We start from the raw sequence: 27115 nt of genomic DNA, 5'->3' as shown, positions 1-27115 counted from the left end.
TGTAACGCTGAAAACACACCAAACTGTGGCAAAGTGCGGACAGTTAACATCGGTGCAGCCGGTCAGTAACAGACTCCTGTGACATGATGAGCTGACACACGTATACACGCGTCCCGGCTGCAGAAACATTTCATTATTACAGCGAGCTGCACTTTACTGCTGCTTATTGTGTTTTCAGCGTCATTCTTGTTTTTAGTTTTGCCACAATTTATCTTGTAATTTTATTTTATGCGATTCCTTACGTTTTTATTTTGTTAGAGTCCATTTACAGGAAACCGTTGACACATTTTGTTCCTTTAATGAGCTGATTTGATGCACTGTTAGAAAATATTCCTAAAATAAGAGGAACATGGTCGTAGAGGATAATGCATGCAGCAGAAACGCTGCGGTCTGTTACAGTAGACATTTATGGGGAAGTACCTTCAATCCAAGAGCAAAATTAAGCAGCAGACTCGTGTGTGATTTCACTGTTTTCTCTCATTTTATTGGAGGCGGAAGGTAAGACACACATTTCACTTTAGTTTTCTCACAGACCTGGCCACCCTTCGGTATCTACAAAGTACTTCCTGTTCCTTCTCGAAAGCAAGAGCTACATCCATCGTACATGTTAGAAACAGTTATTTAAAAAAAACAAAATAGAAATAAAAATGTACAACATACACTTGATATATATAATATAATTTTTGCTCTTTTTTTTACAGAGGTAAAAATACTAAGCGTAAAAAAATGGGTCTAATTCATTACAGGGAGTTTTGTCTTTTAATGTTTCAATTTAAATACACGAGGAGATAAAGAGGATGCGTTCAGGCACTTGTAAATGGCTCTGACATGAGAGAACACACTCAAACACCGGACGAGACGGAGAGAAAAGATTAAAACACTCACACACACACACATACATACACAAACACACATGTATACACACCCTCTTTCCAATCTGATCGGTCCCGTCCCTGATTCATCACATCATCGAAAGGTGTTAGTATGTGATGGCATACTCAGCTGATCCCAGTAGCTTTGGATCAAGGAGCAGGAGAGGGGAAAGGGATGTTGGATAAACACGCACGCCCAAGGACATACGTACTGGTACACAGGACAGGATGTATGAAACAGACAACCAGGGAAGGGAAGAGGACATCCTCAGGCATTCTGTATTTCAACTACAGTAAGTGACATTTCCTTGGCAAAACAATCAGAGGTGGATGTTTGTTTCCAGCATTTCAGCTGTTTTGGGGATTCCTGTCCTTTTCCAAAGGGACCCTACTGTTTGTCCTGCTTCTTTTTTATTTGTTTATTTTTTTAATTCTTAAAAGCTTATTCTGTTCCCGGCCCGGTCACATCCTCGAGCAACCACCATCTAACCGGCCTAAGATGAAGCATTAAAGCACCCGAGCAGTTGTCAAGTTAAGTGTCGTGCTGCAGGTGACACGGGCACGTTTTCCCTGCACACACACACACACACACGCACTAAATAAACACTTCTTTAACTGTTTCTTTGAGCTGTTGTTAAGCATCTCACGTTACTCTTTCGGGCATGATGATGATGATGATGATGATGATGTGCCAAATCTGGCATGGAGGAGGATTGGAAATTGCTGTAGGACAGAAGGATAGCGCCCGCCAGTCACATGTAACCGTGGTTTCAGCAAGTTGTCTCTCAATATTTTGCCCTTAAAAGGATTTTTTTTAAAACATTTGCTCTTTGCTTCTTCTTTTTTTTTTTTTTTACTGAGGGTTTGATAAGACCCAAGCAGACAAGAGATAATTATATTAGCTTAGCATGAAGAACGGGTCACTTATAAGATGTCATGTCTCATTTGTATCTCTTTTTGAACCAGGGGAGTTACTGCGCCGAGCACAGAGTAACTGTAAATTACAGAACCCGTTTTTACACTTCATGCACAATTTAGATGTGCAGGTTGGTGGATTCTGTTACGTCTAAACAGATTTATTTAGTATGCCGGATTAAAATGATTATACCAATAGTAGTAGTAGTATGCTAAAAAATACCAGGATGTCCAATGATGCAATTTGATGAGTAGGACGTCCATATTGTGTGCGTACTGCTTGCACATACTTACTTCGTTAAGGGGAGCTGTAGTATGTACTAAAAGTGAAAGGTACGCGATTTGGAAATGCAGCATAGATTTACCTGTTTCCAGTGTTTGTGCTAAGCTAAGCTAAGCTAAGCTAAGCTAAGCTAACCACCTCCCGGCTCACAGACATGACAGTGGTATCGATCTTCTCATCCAACTCTTGATAAGAAAGCAAAGACACATACTTCCTAAAGTGTCCGACAGTAATTTTACAACTTAAGAAAGTGAAAATAAGAGATTGCTGTATTGGCACATTACATGTGAAAGCCCATTCATAAGTGTTTTGTATGTTTTATGTTTGCAGAAAGAGCACACAAGCTCACAAATGAATTTAAGTTTGCACAGATTTAAGTGTGCAGAGCTTCTCTTTTATCGTGATCTGTACGTTTTTCGCAACAAAAAATAAAAGTTTTTATACTTATTTTAACAAGTTAGGTAATTTTAATACCTATATAGATTTTTTTGAAACATACATTTTGTTAGTTCTTAACTTAAATTAGTTTGTTGAAGCATTCAGATCACAATGAGTCAGGACTTTGCTGTTGTCACATGTGACTGGAGGGCTCGGCTGGAGGACGGGGCTTAAAGAGGGGAGCTGATTGTACACCGCAAGCAAACTGGAGAGACCTCAGTTTAGACACTTGATGAGAACTTTTTTAAGAGTTCATTTTCATTACAAAAATAGTTAAAACAAAGTTAAAAAAAAAAAAAAAAAGGTACGTGGTGAGGCTGATTGCTTGGAGCCGTAACCGTGCTCACGCATTTCTTTATAGCAGACATCTTTAGAGGGTGACGTTTGGAGCCAGACGCCACATTTTAAGGCATAACTGGCACCGAGTTTAACTCTGATTTGATTTTTTAATCCTTGACGTACGAGGAAATCACAGCCTTTAAGATCTCACACCTCTATTGAGCGTACGATGAGTAAAATGAGCAGAGAAAAACTGGAGTTATGAGACTGGATGGGGTCCTGGTTCGGCGGATAGTTTAGGCACTGTTTGAAATAACGTGAAAGGATGCTAGAGTATCGTAGCATGACTTGTCTCGTTCAGTGAGTGAATCACAACCCAGCACCACTTTGCTGGCGGATCAATTCAGTGAGAAAATGAATTTAAAAAACACAAATCTTTGGGATATTAGAAGATTAAGGTGAGTACCACCTTTGTTTCAGTGAACGGAGAAGATGTCGATGGTGAAGAGCTATGTAAACTATATACATGAGCTTTTACTATAGGCTGCAGTACAGACAACGAAAGGCCTCGGCGCACATTGTAAGCATGCACATATACGACACACACATACACCCATACACACACACACACACACACTCACACACTCACGCATGCACGCAAAGAGGTGTAGTGTCTGATTTCTCTTGTAGTTGGAGTCGAGCTTAGCGAGCCTAATATTGGAATAGAATATAAACAAAATGGCCACGCGTACATCAAAAGGAGAGAAAAGAAATAGAACAAAGAAACAATTCAAGTTCTTTGACGCCGAGTCAGTGTACAAAGTATAAAGTACCTGCATATGTGATACATGACATATAGGTCAGCTATAAAAAAAGGCCCCCTGAAAAAAGAGTGCTCTCTCACCAGAAACAGAGCATGAAATGGCCACGTGGAGAGCTGAGAGAACTGTCTGCCGTAAGGGGGAGCTTATCTTCCCAGGCCGTTCAGAAAATGCACCAACTGTTTTTTTTTTTGGCTTATTTCAGTGTCTGGAATTTGTAGAGAATCCCAGAGAAACCAAGGCAAGAGAGTGAGTAAGCCCTGACCACTTGTCCCCTCTGTATTTCCCCGGCCTTCCCTTTCCCTGTGCTTGTGTTGGGTTTAGGTTTTTCGTTGTTTTCCTCGCCAAGTTCAGCTCAGGGCCTTGTGTCGGCCTCCGCAGCAGCCGCACCTGAGCCCTGTCCGGTGGCAAGCGTTCAGAGGCGGGTAGAGGCAGAGGCAGGGCGCCACCAGAGACAAGCCGAGCAGAGCTAACCAGCGTGAGCCGAGTCGACCTCCCCCGCCGCTTTCTCCCCTGTCACAGGAGCAGGGGTCCGAGTAGTCCCCCTCCGGGTCAGACATGCAGTGGTAGAGCATGGTGTCTGCCAGCCACATGCAGCTGACCCTCCGGATGCACGCCCGCACAGGGTCCGGCGCATCATGGCACCGGCCTCTCCGGTTGTGGGAGATGTAAAAGGCCTCGCCACAGTGCTCGCACTGAGCGCGCTCCAACCCTTCCTCCTTGCGCCCCTTCCCGCAATTACTGGAGGGCGAGGAGCTCGGGAGGAAGGAGGAACGTGGCTGGGCGGAGACCACAGAGAAGCCCTGGCGATACGAGCCGCCGGGGCCCTTATTGACCAAGGGTCCGAGAGCGGGGTCAGAGTCCGAGGGCGAGAGGGACGGTGCCAGAGGATAGGTGTAGTCGTGCTTCTGCGCCTCTGTCTTGGCAAAGTGGACGTAGGACTCAGAGTCTTCCATTTGGATGAACTTGTCACGCACTGTAGCGTGGCGGTAGTCCTCGTAGCCCGTGAGCCAGGGGCGATCCGATTGGCGCCCATAGTGACGCTCGGTGGTGCGCTCCAAGCTTCGCTCCCAGCTGCGCTCCCGAGGGTTGATGCGGACGATTTCCTCGTCCTCCTGGAAGGTGACGTGACGAGGAAGCCGCGACAACGGCTGAAAGGAAAGACAGAATCAAACTTAAACACTGCTGGCAGTAACCAACCTGCACAGGAGAGCAGTAAACAACAACAACATCTTAATCATGACTATTAAACATCTTTTTTTCTCTCTTGGCACCGCTGTTAGACATTCTTTGCCTCACCTGGTCCATGAAGTAGTGGTCTGAGAGCCTGTAGGGGTCGTGGAGGTCAAGGCGAAGTCCCAGCATGCACTTGTGTCTCTGAGGAAGGGGCGAGGACTCGAGCGGCTGCAGAGAGCTCTCCAGTTTCTGGGAGGAGTTGGATGAGCTGTCTGTGGCGTTCTGAGGGGACAAACAAACACAGGATGCCGTCTGAAAATCTGCACTCTGGTTGGATGCGCCAAACAAGTGAAGACAGTGCGAGGCGACGCCATGATTGGACAAACAAAAACAGGAAGCCTTAGTGCAGCTCTGATTGGGAAAACAGGAAGCGTGAGCCTTTTTTTTTAAGTGTGTGTGTGTATTAAAAGTTCATAAACAACATCTGCCATAAAACATCTGCAACAGTCGCTAAGAAAACATCATGGTAATCAAACCAAATTAAATTAGGGCACATGTCTACCCTCATTATATAAATGAGGTGGACATAACATTAGAAAATTTAACATAAATGTGACAGTATAACCTGCATTAAGGTCTATGATTCATTGCAGGACTGATGTTTTACACTGCATTAAGTTTAACTTACTGAAACCAAGACCAAGAATCTGAAACCCTAAAATATTTAATGCTAATCATTAATTTGCATGTTTGTTTGGACACAAAAACAACCTTTCAAGTAAATGGTAACCTCACCTTAAATTCATTTTAATACAGACAATATTGTTTGATAGGTTAGAGAAAGATCTTCCATGCTTGATATAAAGATAAGTTAATATTAGGAAGACAGCATTCTGCAAAACACCTCTTTTTGGCCTCTACCCCGAGTCTTCTCCACCTCGTCTTCACCCCCAACAACCTGTCCTCCTTTCCTCAATCTCACTTTCTACACATTCCACCTTCCCTTCTCTCTTTTCCATCAGTCTGTGCGCGTGTACGTGTGTGCGTGTGTGTATTTGTGTGAACAGTATCCTGTCCCCTTTCCGCTAAAGGCTGTCAGGGCTCCACTCCAACTCAAACCTTGGCCAGACACTCGCTGCCGTGTAGCGCTCAGACAGGCAGATTTCAGACGGGCAGACTGGGGGTCAGCCTCTGTGGGGCGTCTGATAAGTATGTTGTGAGGACTCCTGTCTCATCATGTCATCCTGGTTATGTGTGTGTGCGTCTATGGGCCAGATATTCAAGTTGTGCCTGATCCAATGCCAAGGGTGCAGGTGTTTTTTTTGTGTGAGAAGAAGAAATGACTCCATCTTTTGGAAGTTATTTGAGTCTTTATTAACTCATTAGCTGTGTTTACATGGACCTAAATATTCCACTAATAATCAGAATAAAACAGGCAAATGTAAACACATCAATCGGGAGAAATTGATGTCCAGTTGGGTTGGGAGAGGTGGAGAAAACCTTTGATAGTCGGTTTAATAGGAAAATATAGCAGCTTAGAATGATGTAAACGCCTAATCTGATCGTTACTCCCTGGTTGGAATAATTCTATTATGATATTTAATAATTATATTATATTTATGAGCATGTTTTGCCACATGTGGGGGGAACATTAGGTGTTGGATGTTAACTCAGGGAGGGACAGAAACCAACAGGAAGTGTGCTTGGCTTTGCAGCCAGTATAACATAAAATGGTCAAATGGTGGAATTGCAACTACTGGTTCTGTCACATGATATCACTGGGCCCAAAAATACTTTTTCCTCATCGACTTAAATGGCGCAAAAGACGTCTCTCCGCTTTCGTAGAACGCTGTATCCAGTTCTCTTAAGACATCCGTGGTCTATGGCGGATATACCTTAAAGGACTGAAGGCTTGTTGAACGGAAGAGTCATAACGCCAGCTATATCTCAATTCAGGGTTTGAAAATCTGAATGAAGCTGGAATTCACCGTACAACCCAATAAAGTTGGGAGATAATCAGAATGATCGAGTTGAAGAAATATTGTCCAAAGAAGAATAAACGTGTCTGATGTTGCTTTGAGCACCAGGTTTCTAATCACCAGGAGTCAACAGAGCCACGGAAACATGGACCAACGGTCAACAAGCTCCATCCACCAATGAAAGACTGGCTCAATTTTACATGGTCACCTGCTAGCTCTTCACTGCAGCTATGAGATTATTTTCCCTGATGTGATTTTATTCTACAAAGAAAAACAACCCCCACCTGACAAGCAACACAACTAATGAGAAGTTTGTTCCAGCTATTTAAATCTTCACAGTGCCACAGAGAGGGCTGGCTGCAGCTCAGCTGGTAAAAGCAGTCTGGTGTTTCAAACTCACGTCCTCCCGAACACATGTTGAAGTGTCCTTGAGCAAAACACTGACACTGCTCGCAATGTACAGTATGCGTATGATGAAACAAGAGTCCACGGCCATGCTAGCAGCTCAGTGAGGCTCAGTGATTTGAGCTAAAAGCTAACAGTAGCATGGCAACACGCTTACAGTGGCATTGCTAACGTGTTTAACATTTTCACCATCCTAGTTGAGCCTGTTAGCATGCTGACATAGCTGCTGAATAGCACTAAACAGCTGAAGCTGACGGGAACACCATTAGTTTTGCAGGTATTTGGACATAAACCAATGTATCGACATTTGGTGGTTGGTACTACATGAAAAGTTGGATTGCTGGGGATTGTTGGACATTAACGCGTGCAACCACAAATGTCAACCTCGCGGTGGCTCTACGGGAAAAGTCAGGGGATCATGAAAGTCATTAGGATTCATCACAGAGCTGCAAAGATGCATCGATTACTTGATAAGTGGCCGACTATTCAATCTGCAACTGTTTTAATGAACTTTTAATTGATTTGAGTAATGTATTAAGAAAAAAGGGTCAAAATTATCCAATTATAGGTTCTTAAATATGAATATTTTCTGGTTTCTTTCCTCCTCTTTGACAGACATATAAGAGGACATTATCTTGGACTTTGGGAAACACTGATAAACCAAACATCTAATCGATTAATCGAGAAAATAATCAACAGATTCATCAATGAAAATGGTCATCTGGGGACCATGACTGATTTTGGAGATTCTGAGATATTTTACTGGATAAGTGAAGATTTTGAGACCAACATTGCTATCTCTAAATATGCATAGTGAACGTGATGAATAGTGAAAGTAAACTAATGAAACAATGTCCTGAAAATGGTTGCATCCTTCAGCGATGAAGCTCTGAATTTTTACATTTTCAAATCATTTTTAAGTAATTTGAGTGTTTTTTCTCTTCACAAAACTTCTCCAACCTTCAACCAAACATGGTTCATCGCCCACATTACCAAACTTTTTCTTAACCCTTATGAAACTGACACCCATGTGTCAAAATCTGGCGCTACATGAAGCCTAAAACAAACGCTCCAAATTATATGACCCAGATCTGAGTTGTCTGTCCGTCTGTCTGCTGAAGCTATCACCTATTATATCCTGCTCCCCACATGGATACCGCCATGCTGAGAATTTCCCCCAGCTTTCTTACAAAGCCCTCAGAGCAGCCGGCCAAAAATAACATAACATGCTGCCTCCGCCCCCCCCGGAGAAGACATTACCGGAGAGGGGGGGTTAAAACCAGTCAGACTCTGGCCTCCACGGCTGCAGCTAATTCAAAACACAGACCAGACTTTCTGCTGCGAGCTCAAACTGCACACGAGGACAGAGAGACGGAGAGGAGTTGAGGGGGAGAGTTTATATTTCTGGACATCCTCTCTCTGTATATTCTGGCCCCAAGGCTGGACAGAGGACATTTCAAGTTATTTTCTGACACAAAACATGTCCCGACTCAAAGCTCGGGAGGATTCATCCTTCAACGGGCCCGTCTCGCTCTCCTGGGACGAGCCCAGAATGGCTTCAATAGCTCTCACTCCCCCTGTTGTGAATGAGCCAAAATAGAGACAGAGCGCGGAGACGGCAAGAGTGCTGAAGGGAGGCGACGGAGGAAGGGTTGGGTTAAGTTTAGGTTTGGTGAACGAGGAATAATTTAGGGAAGTATGTCCATCCTAGCTCCCCTCCCTCTAAAGGCTGTAAATCTGCTGCAGCATTTCCCCCTGTCCACGACTGCCCGCCTCGCTCACTCTGCCGCCACCGCTAACTTTAGGAAAGGTCATTAACACAGGCTGAGAGGAACACAAGCAGCACCGAACCCATCAGTGTATCCTATCATCTCGTTAGTGTTGAATCGAGACACTTTTTTCAAGTATTTCCAGGAGCATGTTCATGCTTTTCCAGCCCCTTGCGGTAGTACAAACCGTATATACAGTATACTCATTATTGCACTTCTTCACATTAAATCAGATGCAAATTTGTGCAAATGCAAATTGAGCTATAAACAACCAACACAGCTTCATGTTTCAAAATGTGTCACCTGTTTGTAAGTTGACATCCTACATAACCAAGCACTTTTGCAACCTTTAAAGTATTTCAAGGATCTCCAGCACCCGTAAGAACCCCAGACAAGAGGAAGGTTTGTTCAAGTTGAACATGCTCTATACACTTTTTAGCGTCCGCACAAAACGGAAGTGAAACTCTCAAAATGCTACTCAATGCTCTGTGCTTACGATCACATTATTTTCCGTCTCCTGAAGGCTGACTACACCAGTGCAAAGAAGAAATTAACAGTGCTCACTTTAGAGAAAACAAATGGTAAATGGACTTACTTATTTAGCGCCTTTCTAATGTTCACACCATTTGTCACATTCACCCATTCACTATGATGGCAGTGGACATCTACATACAATCTAATCTAACCATTAACACCACATCCACACACCCATGCGCAGCACGGGGAGCAATTCGGGGTTCAGTGTCTTGCCCAAGGACTCTTTGACATGCTGACCAGAGACCAGATCGAACTGCCGATCTCTCGATTGGAGGATGACCCACTCTACCTCTGATCCACAGCCGCCATAAATTATACTTTTGTTTTTGCTGTTCCACTGTTTTTTTTGTTTGGGATTACAAATACAGACTACAGGCTGGTCATTACTCTCATGCAGGCGAATTAGGATCTGATGGCAATTAGCTGCAATCTTTGTGATGTGTTCAAGTACCTTGGTGTTTGAGGTCCATCAGAGCTCAAACACCTAACAGCCATCCTTATGCTTGAAAACTTAGCTTTGCATTGAACTCGGTAGTTTGGACGAACTTTAACACTGAAATATGGAGACTGTCTCACTACTCGTTCAGTTATGAGCTTTAACTGGGACTAATTTGGGTGAATTCGGCTGCTTTGTTGCACTGAAAGCTTCGACTTTCCTGGAAACCCCAACGATCCATTTCAGGAATTGCTCCACCCTCTTGACAGCGCTGTACCCTCCCTCATCCACCGCCACCTCCACCTCCACCCCTCCTCGTGTGTTTGTATGCGTCTCTGTGGTGGCTGTACACTCCCAGCAGAGCACCTATTAGTCTTGGCCCTTACAGACAGCTCGAGTCAAAGATGAACCACGAGGCACTTCCTCTCGTAAATCACCAGCCCTGCACTAAGCTGGGAAACAGCTGCTAGCTGCTAGTTTTAGTGGCGGCTCTCTCTTTTTTTTCCAACTGAGAGAGGGTGGGTGAAGGGAGGAGGGGTCGTCAGGAGAGAGCGAGGTGGTGGGATACAGGAAGTGACCTTGTGACCCTTCCTGCTGCTCCTGGTGTCGGGTTACAGAGCGGGGGAGAGGGGGGTCCTTCATGCTAACTTAAGGTAGAGAGGCCCTGACACACAAACAGCACACACACTTCATGTGCTGTGGCAGGTATATGTGACGGGGAGGGGGCCCTGAGGGAGTTGAAATACTTTCTAAAACAAAGTCTTGATATGTTTTTGGATGCAGAAGACCCCTCTGGGGGTTCTGGCTGAGTAGTTGATATTGTTTACATGCACAAAATATCCCGGGTTTTGCCCTTATTCTGAAAAAGACAACATTCCTACTAAGCTGTATACACGGCTAATGAAAATCCCACTAATTCTCCCACTCCCTTTTACATGCAAATTTTTAAAAGTTTTCCACTGACAGAAGGACCTTTTTTGACCCTGCGAACACAGCCTCTTTCTCATCCTTCAACCACCTTCTTGTACCAGAAGTACCGCCTTACGGTTGTAGTTTACATCTAAACTGTCCAGACTCAAATGATGTATGAAGTGAAGATTCGAAGGAATTTAAGTGTATTTTTGGCAAAATGTGGACGCCACACACACACACACACACGCACGCACGCTTGCATGCACAGAAGATCTAAACATTCAGCACAGTTTCAGAATGAGTGTCATCAATTCAGTATCCGACCAAATGTCTCCACTTCTGTTCCTGAGTTATTACATAGAATCAGTTCATCCTTGAGCTCAAATGGAAATTGTGCCCAATGTGAAGACGCTCCTGAGATATCGCGCTCTCAAGAATGAGATGGACAACCCAAAAACATAATGCTTCTCTGGCCAAGACTGTCATTCAAAGTTGCTGTTGTAATATTTGGACTTATCCATTTACCAGTTGATATTCAAGTCTTAAAAGAAGGTGTGTTTTTTCCTTCCGACCACAAACGTGGGCTATTCTTTCAGACATGCATCTCTTCCGCAGCCCTGCAAACTGTTTGTTAGTGGGTTTTCTGTGCTACAACCATGGCAATGCACAGAGCTGACCGTTAGCCGTAGTCAGGCACGTAAAGTGTTGCAAAATGCGGTAAAACCCCCAATTGAGACGCATATTCTGAACGTGTTGTTTACATGTCCAAATAATGCTTCGAACACTTGAGTAATATTCGCATTTCCCACATTGGGAAATGCTCAGAAAAAAGGCCTTATTCAGGAGATCCAGATAGAATATACTGTTTATATGACCCCTGACAAATTGAATTTATAATGTAATTATAGCACTGTAATATTAGTGTGCATGTAAATGAAGCCAGTGTGTAATAGTGCAGCCCTTCCTCTTCAATGAAAGGGCGTTTGTTGTCAATAAACAGCTTCCCAGAACTCCACGATAAAAGTTTGTCAGTTTAATTTTGATGGTTTATATCAAAGTGCATTTTCTTCAGACTTAAAACAACCTTATTTAGTCACGTGATATCACATAGATGAGGATTTTCTGCAGCTATAGTAGATAGTAAAGAGAGCAAGCACCCTTTTTCGACCCATAATTCTAACTCGCAGGAAATACGCTTACCGTGAAGACGTCGTCGTCCCCCAGCTCGCCCTCATTCTGGAGTGCTGTAGAGGAGGTTGTGGAGCCTGCAGAGAAGCAAACATCCTTTACATCAACGGTCCAACAGTGAATGGATGATGTATTTGTAAGGGTAACCCTGAAGCTCATCCACTGACAGAGAACAGGAGGTGAAATAAACCTCAGTTGAGTTTCAAACTCATAAAGTCGGTCTCCGTACCCTCGGCCAAGTCCTCGATGGCTTTCCGTACCCCTCTGTCGAACGCTCTGGCGTCAGCTGGACTCTGGAAGGACAGGCCGCACTTCCTGTCCTCCACCTTCCAATGGTGAAACGTGGGTGTTGCTATGGTGTACACAAGGTCCTTCCTCAGCGGACAGTCCATGATCACCTGTTTTAAAGAACATTTCCGTATAAATTCTCCCTATTTTACGTATTTAAATGAACTTTGATGTGCTTTTGTTGATGCCTGTGTGTGTGCGTATTTACCCGTTTGTCCCGCAGCCGCTCACCACGGATGAGGTACTGGGAGCTGCTGGAGGCCGGCACGGGCGCCAGCTCTGGCGGCAGAAGGCGGCAGACCCCGACCTTGCTCAGAGCTCCCCCGTCCTGGGCCAGCCAGCCGCCGCTCGAGTCGTCCCGCGTCATCACCACCGCTTTCACACGCACGATGTAGCTGTCACTGCAGAGAGAGGAAGGCATAGGTTGGGGGTTATTGTAGAAGGTAAACAAAACTCAAAACTCTTTTTATATGCTCATTATATAGAGAACAAAACAGTTGTGGGGATGAGGAACAGCAATAGTCTCTCTCCATTTAGTAAATGGAGTACTTTTGGAAAGACCTTCATATCTTTGGGGTCAGAAAATACCTCTAAAGCGGTAAAGTGGGACGCTACAACACTGAATAGAAATGCAAGCTAATAAAACATTTCAGCTCTTTCAGGTATTTTATTTTAGAAGAAAAAACCTTTAAATAAAGACAGGAAAAAAACAGCTCTGTCATCACGACGTCAGGTTAGATTTCATATGCATGATATCTAAAAGGCCCCCGCTGAATTTCCAGAACATTTGTTTTTACCACGTTAGATGCTGTGACTCATTTACAGGAAGTGAAAATATTTGCGTCAACTTCCTATTATCTGCTATGATCTTCAAGAGGATTGTGAGCGGTGCATGAGTAAACATCAGCTTTAAGCATTAAGAAGATGAACTCATAAATCAAGATATTGTAATACACGGTTACGTCATCTACATTTGTAATAACAACCGCGTACTAACTTGAATTTCTCATAAATGATGATGTTAAATATTTGGAGTTTACCCGTTCACTTGTCTGCTTACATCTGATACACGCATGTCTTTCTACATCTCACGCCGACGATGTTCTCCGTATCTAACTGTGACTGTGTGTGTTTAACTTGTACTAACATCTAGACACTTTCCTCTCTGCTGTTCTTCGTATCTAACTCTGTGACTGGATTCTAACCTGTACTAACACACTAACACACTTATTCTACCTGTACTAACACACTAACATCCTGACACTTATTCTTCTTTTTCACTTTATTCTTGTTGTTAGGTTAAAATGTTTTGTATAGTTGCACAGTCGTTGAATTGAATATCCTTCACTAAAGTTCTTAATAAAAGGAGTTTGTTACGTATTAAATTCACCCAGGAGCGAAGAAAACATGCACAGAAGATTTGAACCATATCGTCCAGCTCTTATAACAACCTCAGCACAAAAAGGAAAATCCAAGTGTTGCATAATGAGCAGCTAAGTTACTATAAATAAAACAAAGTCATCGTCAGATTCTTTTGTTGATTTTGTTTGAACTGTATGAGATAATGTGCAGATAAACAACCATTTCCTTCCACAGCAAAGTCCAAGAAAACAACTATAGATTTATATAATAATGAATATTTTGCATGTAACTGGTATTAATCTAACAGAACCTTCAGCTGCACCTTTGGGTGAACTCTACTGAATAGGCAAATGCAGCTTTGACTTCAAACACTCAGTGAAGCTACCAGTTGGGAAGGTAATAAAAAAATGTGTATTTAAGCCTCGGAACAAATATTTAAGGTGCATTGTAAGAACTCTTTAGGCGACTAAGATTCTTCCGCAGGCAACGAACATTTCATCCTGGCCTCCACGCCACCAAATACCGTCCTGTGAACTCAAACTTGTCTCCGCTTCTCTGGCACGGGTCTGAGAAGCGTGTTGATTATAGAGCTGGATTCACACAGTGGCAGAATGTTTGAGGGCGTCTCTCGAGTCACGACTTTGCCCGGTGCTCGCTGTGCTGAGGTGGGAAGTGTCGCGCCGGAAAAAGGCCGCACAAACACACAAACACACACACGGAAACACACGTCCATGTATTTCCTTGGGTGGTTCTCAAAACTTCACAGAGAAGAGAACTTTAAAAAATGGTGATCAATCAATAAATTAAATACTTGACCACCAGAAAATCAATTTATGACCAGTTCTTTTGTGAAATAAAACATTGACAGCCACAAGGGGGCAGGATTTTTATTTCACACAGCAAAGGTATATGACCTTTGAAAGCTGAAACCTAATTTATTATTTATTTAATAAATTAGGTGTTTGTTTCCACCTCGGCTCAACATTTGCCTGTGATCATCAAACGCGCATCTTTCATGGTTCGGGTGCTAAGGCGGTGACTAAATCTGTCCACAGACGAAATACTCAAATCCGCTTCTGTGTTTCCCGCTACAGTAGGTGTCTCTCCAGTTGTTTTCAAGTCTGGCAATAAACACTTTAAGTTGCTATAGGGTGCTGCAGCGAGGACGTCCGACCCTACTTCCACTGGGTTTGGGATTATTGCAGAAAATAAGCTCTGTGGCAAACAAAAGTTTAGGATACTTACATGTTGTTCACCAAGACAATCCTCACAAATGGACACCACCTTTATGCTTTTTGCAGAGTAAATGCAATCGGCAGAAGTAAAAAATGTGCTACGCTAATTTTAAAGCTACAAACAGACTACACTGCAGACTAGCGTCTGGCTGATTTTTCACGCAACCGCCCTTTTGAAATGTGCAGGTTCAGCTAAAGGTTGTAGCGCCATAACATAGAAAATATATGACCTATACAAGCTTCACAATTCACGAGTGGTATTTACCCATGTCGTACAACAAAGCGTGAAAGTCTCCGGCGTTTACCACAGACCTTATTTCAGGCATCTCCTCAAAAACCTACGGACTTCGAGATGGGAACCAGAAATGTCGGGTTGTGGGGCGCATTCCTGCCGCACTATTATATTTGTCGTTAATTTGAGAGATTTTGCAAATGAACAGACTTCTTCAAAGACAATGACAAATGTGAGGATCTCTTTTCTCTGTTTAATATCGTTTTAAATGTCTTCGGGCTGTCGGTCAGACAGAGTGATCAGCTACACACCAGTTAGTTTGTGTACACACGCCAGAAACCAGTGGATAGATCAGACAAACGCCATACTAACTAACAGCTACAGTTTATAGTCTTTACAGCGGTACAAAACAATACATGACAAAAACTCCAGTCAATAGAGTCGGCAGTGACGACAACGTGTCACGATACAATGGAGGTTCAATGATAAAATACAAGACATTCTCAAGCATTAGCATGACAGCCACCACCCTCACAGGGACACAATGAGCACGGCCGGAATCCACATGAATGATCTGACAATAACAGGATGTACCTCTGTGTATTCCATTGATGCTGCACCGTGCGTGTGTGTGTGTGTGTGTGTGTGTGTGTGTGTGTGTGTGTGTGTGTGTGTGTGTGTGTGTGTGTTCGTTGTGAGGGATGAAGAGAGAAAGAGAAACATAGAAAGAGAGAGGGACGGAGAAAGAGAGGCAGAGTGGGAGTGAATGAGAGAGGTGTTGTTATATAATTAGCCTACAGACAGTCCCAGGGATTTCACACAAACACACACACACACACACAAACACACACACACACACACACGCACGGCAAAACTGGTTCACCAGCTCCCGCCCACACACATTCATAAAACCGACTGAATGACAGACTTGACTGGTTGACAGCACACAAACACACCTTCAGATTCTCCCACAAGGTTTGTACTTTTATGTAAACACACACACACACACACAAGTGCACACACACTGTACACACACACACACTTCTTGTGAATCATCAAATGAGACTTTAAATTCCATTCAGACATTAAAAGGGTTGTTGTGTTAGAGCACTGAAGACATAACCATCTCCCTGTTTGTAAGCAGGTGTCACCTGACGTGCCAAAACCACAATGGGCGGAGGAAAACAGTCGCTTCTCTTTCGCCACGTGGGAAACTTTAATGGCAACAAAAGGAAATAATGGAAATTCATAATAGAGACGTCACTGATCTATTTATAATTCCATTATTTAAAGATCTTAAAAGGTAACGATCTAAGCAGACATCAGCTATAGTAAATATGAAAGGCCAGCGATGCTTCGGTTATTACTTATAATAACTAATAAGAGCAGAGCGGTGCATCAGGTAGCCGATACTATCAGACAACACTGGCCTGTCACAAACATATCTTCTTCAGCATTAATGTTTTACGATATTACAAAACATTTAATGCAGAAAATTATTTAAAAAGGTTGGCATATAGCTATTTATTTATTCTTTATTTAAATCAGCATTGGACTGATACTGAACATTATGTGTATTTAGCTTTATTTTTATTTATTCTTTATTTTCTCGGTTCATTTCTAAAAGTGGTTGGCAGTGTAATACCTTGTACGCATAATGTAGGTTAACAAATATTCTTTAAAGCCTTGCGTGGATAGGGCTGATTTAAACAGTAGGTCGTGTGTTGAACCATTTTCAACCCGTGGAATGGAAATTTTTTATACATTTGGTAAGAAATTCCCATATTAATCACTGGCATTTATGCGTTTTTAATCATGGTGCAGTCATTAAAATTAATGTGTGCCATCAGCTTTGTCATGTCATCATCTCTATATATAATCTGCTGTGTATATATATTGTGTTTGGATGATGTTGGTGTTAGCTAACAACGATTATTGTAAAGAGAAACCACTTAACGGACGTCGTATTCCTGTAGGAAGTCAGAGCTTGCAGGTTTTCTGCCTCCAGAGCCCCGACACTGAAAACGGTTTAGTGTGAAAATCCACACTGCTGCATTTATATCAAAGCACCACAGCGGCTTTAACGTGACTCATGTACGACACCATTCACATCCCGTCCACCCACATACAGAAATAACACCAAATTCTGTGCTATATAAGCACATGTGCTTTAAGACACACGACACCGGCTATCAGCTCTCTGAGATGAACTTGTCACATTTTGGGCTGTCTTGTGACCCGCGTTTAGAGCCCCGTCTGCAGACAGGCCTGTAATCTGTGGTTGGAACACACAGACAGCCGCAACCAGCAGCAACACGCTACTTTAATACACTTGGGAGTGACCACACATTCTGGCACAAATACACTCACACAAACACATTTGGGAACTGTGAATCTAATTCTGTCCGCACGAATGAGGCACGAGGTGCAAACGCTGAAAAAAGGACTGACGTTCACCTTAAGAAAAGGTGGTTGAAGCACTATTTATAATCATCTGTCTGAAACTTTATGCACTCTTTTCCCCAGACATTACAGGCACCGAGCATTTGACCATGTGTACTCCAGGTGATTGACAGTCATCGCGTGTTTAAAAAGGTGCAAGCCCTTTCGAAAGGCTCTTTGAGGTGGGATGAGGATGTTAAGTGTTGCGTCAGAAGCTGAGCGATGACTCAGTTGGGAAGGAAGATAGAGGGGGAACTCAAAGCCTCACTGATAAGGAAAGAGCAGGCAATTCATGCATCACATCCTCTTCTAATTTAATACAAGCTGTTGCCATCAGGTCAAAGGTGCAGGGCGCGCCTGGTTTCTTCAGACAAAATCAGGCACTACACTAGCTGTTACACTGTTGCCTGGCTGTGCTCACTGTGCATGTTTCTGATTTACTGCTGGCTGACTTCCTCCCAACCTGACTCACGCTCCTCCAGCTAGCGTAGGCGCCATTCAATAAAGTTTGCGTTACAGTGAAGTGATCATTTGGACGATCACTCACAGCACCAAATACAATAACCTGATATGCAAACACACTGCAGCCACAGAAGTTAAATAGGTAGGTGTTACCTATGAGGCTGCATGTGACGAATCATTTCATTAACAACTGTTTTTCTCGATTTCAAAATGTCGGAAAAAAATCAAAAATGTCAACCCCAGATTCTCAAAGTCTTGTCTTGTGTTGTCCAAAACCCAAAAAGTTTATTCTTAATATGATATAAAAAAGGGAAAAGCAGCTAATCTCAACATAGGAGATCATTTTCTAGCATTTCTGCATGAAAAACTACTTATGAACTATTGTACTACTACTAAAACTAATTGATTCTAACAATAGTTTAATAGTTTTCTGATGGCGGACTAATCATTTCAGCTCTTGTTCCCTTCTTCCATGTTCACAGCCACTTGTTTTCAGGGGGTAATGGATGATGCTTGTTAACCTGCGGTACAACTCAAAGCTAATACTTATGCATCATGCATGCAACTGATGTTTTTGGCCACTTGGGGGCAGCGTAAACAAGGCGCAAAAACAAAACTGATATATTACCATCTCATAAAGACGATACGGTGAATGTTTTGGCTATTTACGAGTCCAGCAGACACAGAGGAACATAAGCTTGCATTTGGACTCCTTTCGAAGGCTACTTGGCTCTGCTTTTACTATTTTCACCAGCTCATCACAAACGGAAAAACACTGCCATCTGCGGATGAATACAGGTGATAATCCACTTGTGGGTTCATCGCTCAAAGTCTTGTTAATCTGAAAATGAACGCAAAAGCTAGCCAGAATTTAAGAGAGTGGATGCTAGCTTCTATGCTTCAGTGGAGTTATACTTCCATCTGCTGCATTAGCATAAATTAGCCAATGGCTCGTGTCTCTGTGCTCTGTAAATGAGGTGCAAACGTTTCTATAAGTTGTAACAGAGGTTTCCTTGGTGACTGCGTTTGTTTCACATAGTTATTGCAGCACATCCACTCTATACACAGTTCTATGCCTTAGTCCACACCTTGCAAACAAGTCTGTATCATAATGGAGGAAATGAGCTGTGGCTGGAGTGCACACCTGTTGATTTCCTGCCAAGCCACATTAGAGCATCGTCAATGAACTCTAAGGTTGCATTTGTCGAATTTTTTTGCCAGCCACATTCAAAACACCACGAAATTAGAGCTGGAACAAATACATTTTTTTAGAGCGTATGTGTGATTAGAGGAGTGCTACTTAGCGAGGTGGAGCCTGCAAATACCTGACGTGGTCTGTGTGTGACAATATTGCAATAAAACAGTAAAGAGGGCCTGGGGGGAGGGGGGCCTGGTTATCACGACCGGAATCCAGCTCATGTGTGACAGATAAAAGGGCCAGTGAGGGCAGCCCAGCCATGTGTGATAAGGGCGGCTACACTTCCTCTGATAAGGAATGACTGGCCGCACCTCAGCCACACACACACACATGCACACACACACACGGAAGTGGCTGAAAGGAGCTCCATAATCAGGATTATTGCATTATTGGTTTGTTCTTTTGATGCACTCGACAGTGTTTCACAGCATGGACTGACACTCACGCACTGGAGAGAGAGAGAGAGAGAGAGAGAGAGAGAGAGAGAGAGAGAGAGAGAGAGAGAGAGAGAGAGAGAGAGAGAGAGAGAGAGAGAGAGAGAGAGAGAGAGAGAGAGAGAGAGAGAGAGAGAGAGGTGGGGTGAAGAGAGTTCATTCACAGCTATTGACCCTGGAGGCTCCTGAGGGGAAGTTTGATCAGCTTCCAGTCAATCCGCAGCAGTTATATGGAACGCTCCCGTGTCGGTCTGCAGCACAACACTGGTGTGTGTGTGGTGTGTGTGTGTGTGTGTGTGTGTGTGTGTGTGTGTGTGTGTGTGTGTGTGTGTGTGTGTGTGTGTGTAAGTGTGTGTGTGTTTGTGATAACCTCCACACCTAAATCATAAACGCAAGTTCAGACTTAAACATTGTTATAAATCTCTTTGGGAGCAAAAAACAAAGTCAATTCATGTCATCATTTGTAAAATGGATTAAAAATGGCGTCACAGTTCGTTTGTTTCCAGGTCGACTTCATGAACTTGATATTTGCTTTGAAAAAGTCAAAATGGAAGAAAAGGCAAAGCATCAAAATCGCACTGAATCGAGTCATTGTGAAACTTCAAAGCATTATCTGAGCGGCTTCAATGGCCTATGGCAGAGACATTTGGATATTGCGATATGTTTGGTCTGAAAAACATCAATGTTGTAATTCAGGGGCAAAATTCTGTTGCAGCATTAACATATTCCAAGATCATCCTGGAGGCGCTGCTGAAGGCTATGGAGGTGGAACCGGTCCTGAAAATAAGCTTAACCTCTTACAAGTTACTGAAAAGCCAAACAAACCCTCCATAATGACTCATATCCTCTTATACTGTGTTAGGCTTACAGCTTTGGGTCAAATGTAAGTGACGAAGGGCTTTCTAATGCTCCTTTGATCTGTGATCGACATCCGTCAAAGTCGACCTCTGTGTGTTTGATCAGGTAGTTTTCATTTACATAAACTGTCAGACGTCAGTGGTTTATCTTGTAATTGGACGGCCCGTGGTCCAGCTCCAGGGCACCAAACCAACTGAAAACGATTTGCATAATGAACACTAGGAAGTCTGTTCTCTTAGGGCTTCCCTAGACTAAATATGTTGGTATATTTACCACTACACACGATAGGCTGCAGCGTTTCCTGTGATGCTATTTGTGGTTCGTTTTTAAATAGCCTGCCGTCTTTCTCTATTATGTGTCGTAGGAACAGTTACCATGAAAAACATCCAGTTTCCGAGCAACACAGCGGTGAATCTCTGCATTAAAACTAAAAATGAGAGTGCTGTCTGAAAGTGGGTCACACGGCGTTTAGCATAGGTTAAATCACCGAAGATCTGACGCTGCGTATGTGGTGACTGAACATAAACTCAGAAGTGAGACGTGTGTAGCGGGGATACATTCTTTAGCTCGACACGGCAGCAAACAGCCAAGTCATCAGACACAAAACACAAGCAGATGAACTTCAAAATGTGACAAAATAAAAGATGAAAGCTATTTTCCTGAGAGGTTCGTCTATTTTAAGACGGATCCAAAATGAAACAGAACAGAGCACAGCACATACAGTGCAGTATTTGTTCAGACATTAAGCACATACGGTGTGTGCACGCAACTGTACTGTCTGTACTGATTTTAGTCAATCCTCCAGGACCAAGATGTCAAATTAAACCTGAACTGGTTACCAAAGAAGTGACAGAAGTGAAGAGTTCGTTTACTGGGGAGCTGAAAAGGCTTCAATAAGCTTGGGTGGTTGTTGTTACTTGGTGTGACAAGGGGGAAAACACACAGAAGTCAAGTGAATGAAAACTCAAGCTATTGCAATCTTGGCCATCCAGTCAGCTGATGAGCTGAGATTAGTAAAAAAAAATACAAAAAATAAAAAAAAAACAGGCAAACAATCCGGGTCCATTGTTTGGTCCCCAGATATAAACAGCCCGAGCCATTATATAAAGGCTCCGGATAGCAACCAGTGATGAGCTGCTCTGTAAAACACAGGAAACACTGTGAACAAGGATCTGTTCCACATGATGGTGTGTGTGTGTGTGTGTGTGTGTGTGTGTGTGTGTGTGTGTGTGTGTGTGTGTGTGTGTGTGTGGAGGGGGAGTACAGAGAGAGAGAGAGAGGAAAAAATGCAACAGAAGTTAATTTGTGGACAGAGAGTATGTATACACATTTCAGAATCAGAAATACTTTAATAATCCCAGGGGGGGAATTGTTTTTGTTTCAAACTCCCGCTGAACAAACAACATACTTAACAACAATATTATACATCTCACATATTTGTAAGAACTTTGCTTTGTGTGTGGGGTTTATCTTGCTTACATCATGACAGGCTTATCATCTGTGGATGTTTATATCAGCATATGGACGTGTATATGTAAGCAATAGCTCACAACAGGCCGTGGTATGTCGTGATTATATCACAGCTGAGGTACGACGTTCGGCTCGAAGCAAAATAGGCCCCCTGCACATTCTGAGGCGGCTGCTATCGTAGCCTACAGTAGAAGCTAGCAATCTCCAAAGTCACATAACAAAACCTACAAACTAACTAACTGAACGAGGCAGCGGTACACCAGCGACTCATGTGTTTTGCGAGGTCATATGACTTAGGTCTGGTTGCTTTGACGTGGTTATAGATGATGGCTTGAGTTCCCCATCTGGCGGCATTGGTACTTTTTGTTAACCGCGGAGTGATACTGCATTGTGCAAAAGAATTAGACGTCGTAGTTGCATGTGGTTATTCAACTGTGGCTATGAACCAATCAGAATGCTTGATTTGAGCTACTGTTTTTACTGTAGCGGTTTCATTATCTGAGTCTGAAAACAGTGTGGATGAAATTAGATATTATTTGAACAGGTTTGTTAAGGAAAAATATTTGCGTAGCCGGCCTGTGTGGCGCTCATGTGATCACAACGTCGCGTTTCGGACCATTTCATCTTCTCCGCCATGACTCCTTGTTGCAGTTTGCTAACTTGCAAGTTCCGTGCAGTGTAGAGAGATACGTTTGACGGCATTGTTTTTGCAATGCACAGCTGCCAGTAAAACATGCCAGCATCGATAAAAGTTATTGATAAGCTCAGAGGCGTAAGGTTCAGTTTCATGTTCCAGTATGTTACCTGTTCTCAACTGGAACCGGTTCTTGATTACCATCCCTGACTCTTATAGACTGTCTCTGTTATTAAGATAATAAGGGCTGTAGCTTGCACGTCATGTATTCCTTATTCATGCAGATTGTCATTATGTGATCTGGGATTACGTGATTTGGCCTAAAATATAACATAAAAGAGAGTGTGACTGCTAAAGTCTCATTACCCAACTTTCTAATGAATAGTTACATCTATGAACTATTTTTACAGTATATACACAAATACTGTAAACATAAAATACACAAATGGAGACAATAGAAAGTATAAAGCAGTCTAACACGTCAAACTGAGTCCCTGAGGATCACTGCAGAAGAGGCAGTCCGACTATTTTTTACACTACTAGCAGCCTCAATAGACCAGAATGCAATGCAGCTCCAACACATGTTGTATAAAGTATAAAACACTCTTTTGCCCAGATTGCTATCCATTCAACATATATGGTCAACTAAGAAATGAATGCAACACATCCAGGACCTCGGACTTGCTGTTGTATTGTGGGAAATGTAGGAAACCACCAATTGAGGAGACACAGGAGGTACAACAGGAAAAGCATATATCTAGAACAAAATGTGCATCTGTTACATAATTGGTGTTAGAAAATGTTCTATCTGCTTCTACAGTATCGATAATGTATTACAAGTTATTCTGCTAATTATGCATTGTCCCAGAATTTTGCCATCAAGTTTTTTAACAGTCTGAATAACAAATGCTGCTAACGTAGAAGAAAAAAAGACGTGAGGAACAGAACGGTCCTGCAGCAGGAACACGCAGACCTGCTAACTCCGCGTTGCCGGCTGTGTTTGCCAGAGTGCTTTTTGTTCAGGGATGGATTATATTTCGTCGCTACGTTGACCTTAGCTGAATGTCAGCGGACCTCTCCTGTCCAATACTGACTGTGCACATGCTGACCCTGCAGCAGTACACACCAGATCAATACATCCTCTGCTGGTGTTGTGACTCTACAGGGTGCGTGTGTGCGAGAGAGAGAGAGAGAGTGTGTGTGTGTGCAACAGAGATCTTGTACTCTATAAAAGGTAATAAATGTCCTCAAAAGGACGGGACAAACAGGCACATCCTCCAAATTGAGGACATGAGGGCTGAGGTTATAGTTTAGTTCAGGGCATTTAGTCATTGAAAGGCTCTCACAAACAATATATATATATATACTGTGTGTGTGTGTGTGTGTGTGTGTGTGTGTGTGTGTGTGTGTGTGTGTGCGCCTGTAATCACATTGCCTGCTGATACCAAAACTGACACATCAAATCTGATTTGTTTATTGAGCAGGTGTGGCCTTCAAATGTGCATTAGGTCCACTGCAGACACACAACTCAACAACGTTGTGAAATATCTGACCTGTGAAACAGACTTTAATATCAGAGGAAAGACTACTTTAGTGCACCTTTTGTTATGACGCAAAAGGCCATAAAAGGTGTGTCTTATTTCCTGACCGGACCTTATTTGTAAAAAAAACAAAAAAACTTGCAAAGATGATGAAACAGTTTGGCTCTGAGGGTCCCCTGTTGCAGACCCCTGCAGCTCACGTTAGTGTCGGTTTGTGCCTACACATACTGTCTGAGGCTCGGTTTCGGCCCTTTTATCTCGTCCCTGTCGGTCCAGGGGGACAGAGAGACAGAGCTCTGCCATCAGGCATGAATGGGGACGCGCTGAAGGTTAGAGGGCTTTTATGAATGAGACCGGCGTCACGCTACAGCAGCGCAAACATCCCCTACGGTGCCCTTCGCCCTTCTCTCCCCGCCGACAGAGATCTGCAAGGCAGGCATTCCTACCGAGCACAGCCCCGTGTCGTCTGACAGAGACAGAGGGCTGTCGATACAGGATAATGGAGGTGTGGAGAAAAAAATAGCCAATAGCCCAAAAGGTTGGCTCTGCTGCACATTTTCATTTGAGCCTTACAGAGACTTTGGCTCGTCTGCACACTGGAACTGCAAACACCACTGTAACCTACCGGGGTTTAAACAGGCTGGTCTATTCGTGTTTGCTTTAACAATAACATCAAAGCCACCTATCAGCATTAAATGGTGTTTAATTCAGATTAAGATGCAATTACTGTCTCGGTAGAGCTCATTTTAAGCTTGAAGCGCTTGCACACGGGCCTGTACGTGCGCCGTTCAGACGGCTCCGTGGCTGTGGGCCTGCTGCACGGTGCACGGCTCTATATTAGCCTCGTTTCGCAAGAAGCACCAGCGCGATCCCCGGGTCCGTCCGCCGCACAGACGCCAGCCTTTCCAAAGAGGACACACACGTATTTTTTCGGTGCAAGTCGTCGCTTACAATCGGTGTTTTTTTTTATTTTTATGAATGGAGCGCGGCAGGCTATGCAAATGAGGGCGATTGAGAAAGAGATGGCGGATGAGGCATATCGGATATCTCATATCCTGTGAGACTTCCCCCTTCGGTTGGAAGCAAACACACAGATGTGGGCAAATAACGACGGGGCCAAATCGCCTCTGCAAACGCCATCGGGCTTTTCCTTTCTCTCGGGTTTTCTCACTGAACAACACACAAACGGGAGGTGCGTGAGCTCGCCGCTGTTTGTGTGTTTATAAAAGGTGTAACTTCGGGGCGTGTTTGAGTTTCTAAGTTACGCTGCAACAGGGCCTGCTCTCTCGTCTCGGCTCCTTTCAGAAAATGTTTCCGATCCACCCACGCTTATTCCCCTCCTCCTCCCTCCTACTCCTCTTTCTCTCTCTCGCCTTCTCGAGACTAGTCTACATCGAGGTGGGGGCCCTTAAAAACCCCTCTTCTACACCACTGTCAATGCGTTATTTCGCAGCAGCATCGAGCACCAAATCCCGTCGAGTGAACAGAATACAATAAGCGCAAAACGCGCGTTAAAAGGCAGCTCCGTAAGTGGAGTTTTAGGGGCTGCACATTCCGCCAAGTTGCCTCTAATCATCTCCAACTTGGAGAAGCCAGAAAAGAGAGAGGGATAGAGAAATGTGTGAGTCGAAGTACTTACTCGTTTGGGTGTGTTTCTTCTATCATTTTCTCGTTTCACCTCAGGTAATGTACCGCGGCGGTTGCATACTTTTCGCTCGTCATTCTTTCACCGCGGCTCCTCCGATCCTGTCTCCAATTCCGCATAAATCCCCCCTGCGCCTTTGTGCGAGTGTCGGCTCTCCGGCTGTGCCTCCCGTCTCCTTTTTTCCTCTCTTTCCTCCCCCTGGAGCGACACCGTTTCTTCTGGATCGCGAATGCCCCCTTTTCCTATAACTTTAACACCCCATCGCCCTCGGTAGGTAACGCAGAGCCTACACAGACAATTTAGTAGCCGAATCCAGCTCTTCTCTTCTCTTCGTTCCCCGTCCCCCCTTCCCCAAACACACGGACACGCAGGGCACACACTCCGTTTTTTAAGTCCTAAAGCGCATGTTTTCACCGACGACTCCGGTTCCAGTTGTGCGTAAAAAGCGCGTCGTCGCTGTTGTTACCGAGGGGTGGCCCCGCTAGAGCCCCATCTCTCTCTACTCCATGTTGGATTGCAGGCGGCCCGAGTAGCTCCAACGACGCCGGGGGAGGGAGGAGGGAGAGGAGGAGGAGGAGGTTGGGGAGGGAGGGGGGTTGCAGGGCGGAAGCGGTGACGTCGGTCTACATTTTGGTGGAGGGCCCACGATGGCTGCAAGCCGTAGGGGCCCTTGATAAATTACCAACCCCCTCCCCCTTCTCCGGATCCTTCATTTCAAATCCGGACATGTCACCTTTGTTCCCAAATGGAAATCTTATTCTCAGGTTCCTATTGTGATATTAAAGATATTCCATAGGGAATAAAAAAATAGGTGTAACTACACAGTCATATAATGCTTGTCAGTTGGGTTATTTGGACCATTTTGCTGGTAAAATAGTATCACCTGATCATTTTTGGTTGAATAACCCCCCCAAAAAGTGTGATGAAACAAAAAAAAGATTAAAGGGATCTTATAGTTGATCTTGTTAACTTTTTGCCACCATATCAGCGAGAGCCTCTCAGGTAATCCACAGCAGCTGTGCGTAATCTCGCATCGCCTTTGTGGAGTGACCCGGGCTGCAGATTGAGCTTTTAAACACCTATTGATCTCCCTAAAGTACGGGGAAGTTGGATGATTAGCCACTTTTGTTTTTCGTTGAGTGCTGCCGGATTTGTGTTCCTGCCCTTAACAGTTGCCAGCATTGTTTTCAGGTTCATGCCCGGGCAAAAGGAAAAAGAGAAAATCAACACATGTTACTTTAATACTGTGGTTGAGTAGCGCCCTCAGCTGGTGTTCCCTACATCCTACATGTTTGGAGCAAGTG

The 27115-nt window shown here is 43.8% G+C and overlaps 1 protein-coding gene across 1 annotated transcript; it reads right to left on the bottom strand.

The window, feature by feature from the left end:
- Positions 1-519: 519 nt before the first annotated feature.
- Positions 520-26304, bottom strand: LOC310953656 (sprouty-related, EVH1 domain-containing protein 2-like). The gene is made up of 6 exons (XM_083922755.1): positions 25806-26304; positions 12507-12699; positions 12240-12408; positions 12023-12087; positions 4908-5066; positions 520-4759 (listed from the first exon to the last, which is right to left on the bottom strand). The coding sequence occupies exons 1-6, from the start codon at positions 25829-25831 to the stop codon at positions 3959-3961; spliced, it is 1413 nt and encodes a 470-aa protein (XP_083778881.1). The 5' UTR covers positions 25832-26304; the 3' UTR covers positions 520-3958.
- Positions 26305-27115: the final 811 nt, after the last annotated feature.

Source organism: Echiichthys vipera (assembly GCF_963691815.1).
Source record: "Echiichthys vipera genome assembly, chromosome: 11".
Taxonomy (NCBI): Eukaryota; Metazoa; Chordata; class Actinopteri; order Perciformes; family Trachinidae; genus Echiichthys; species Echiichthys vipera.
This window is presented reverse-complemented; position numbering and strand designations above follow the sequence as displayed.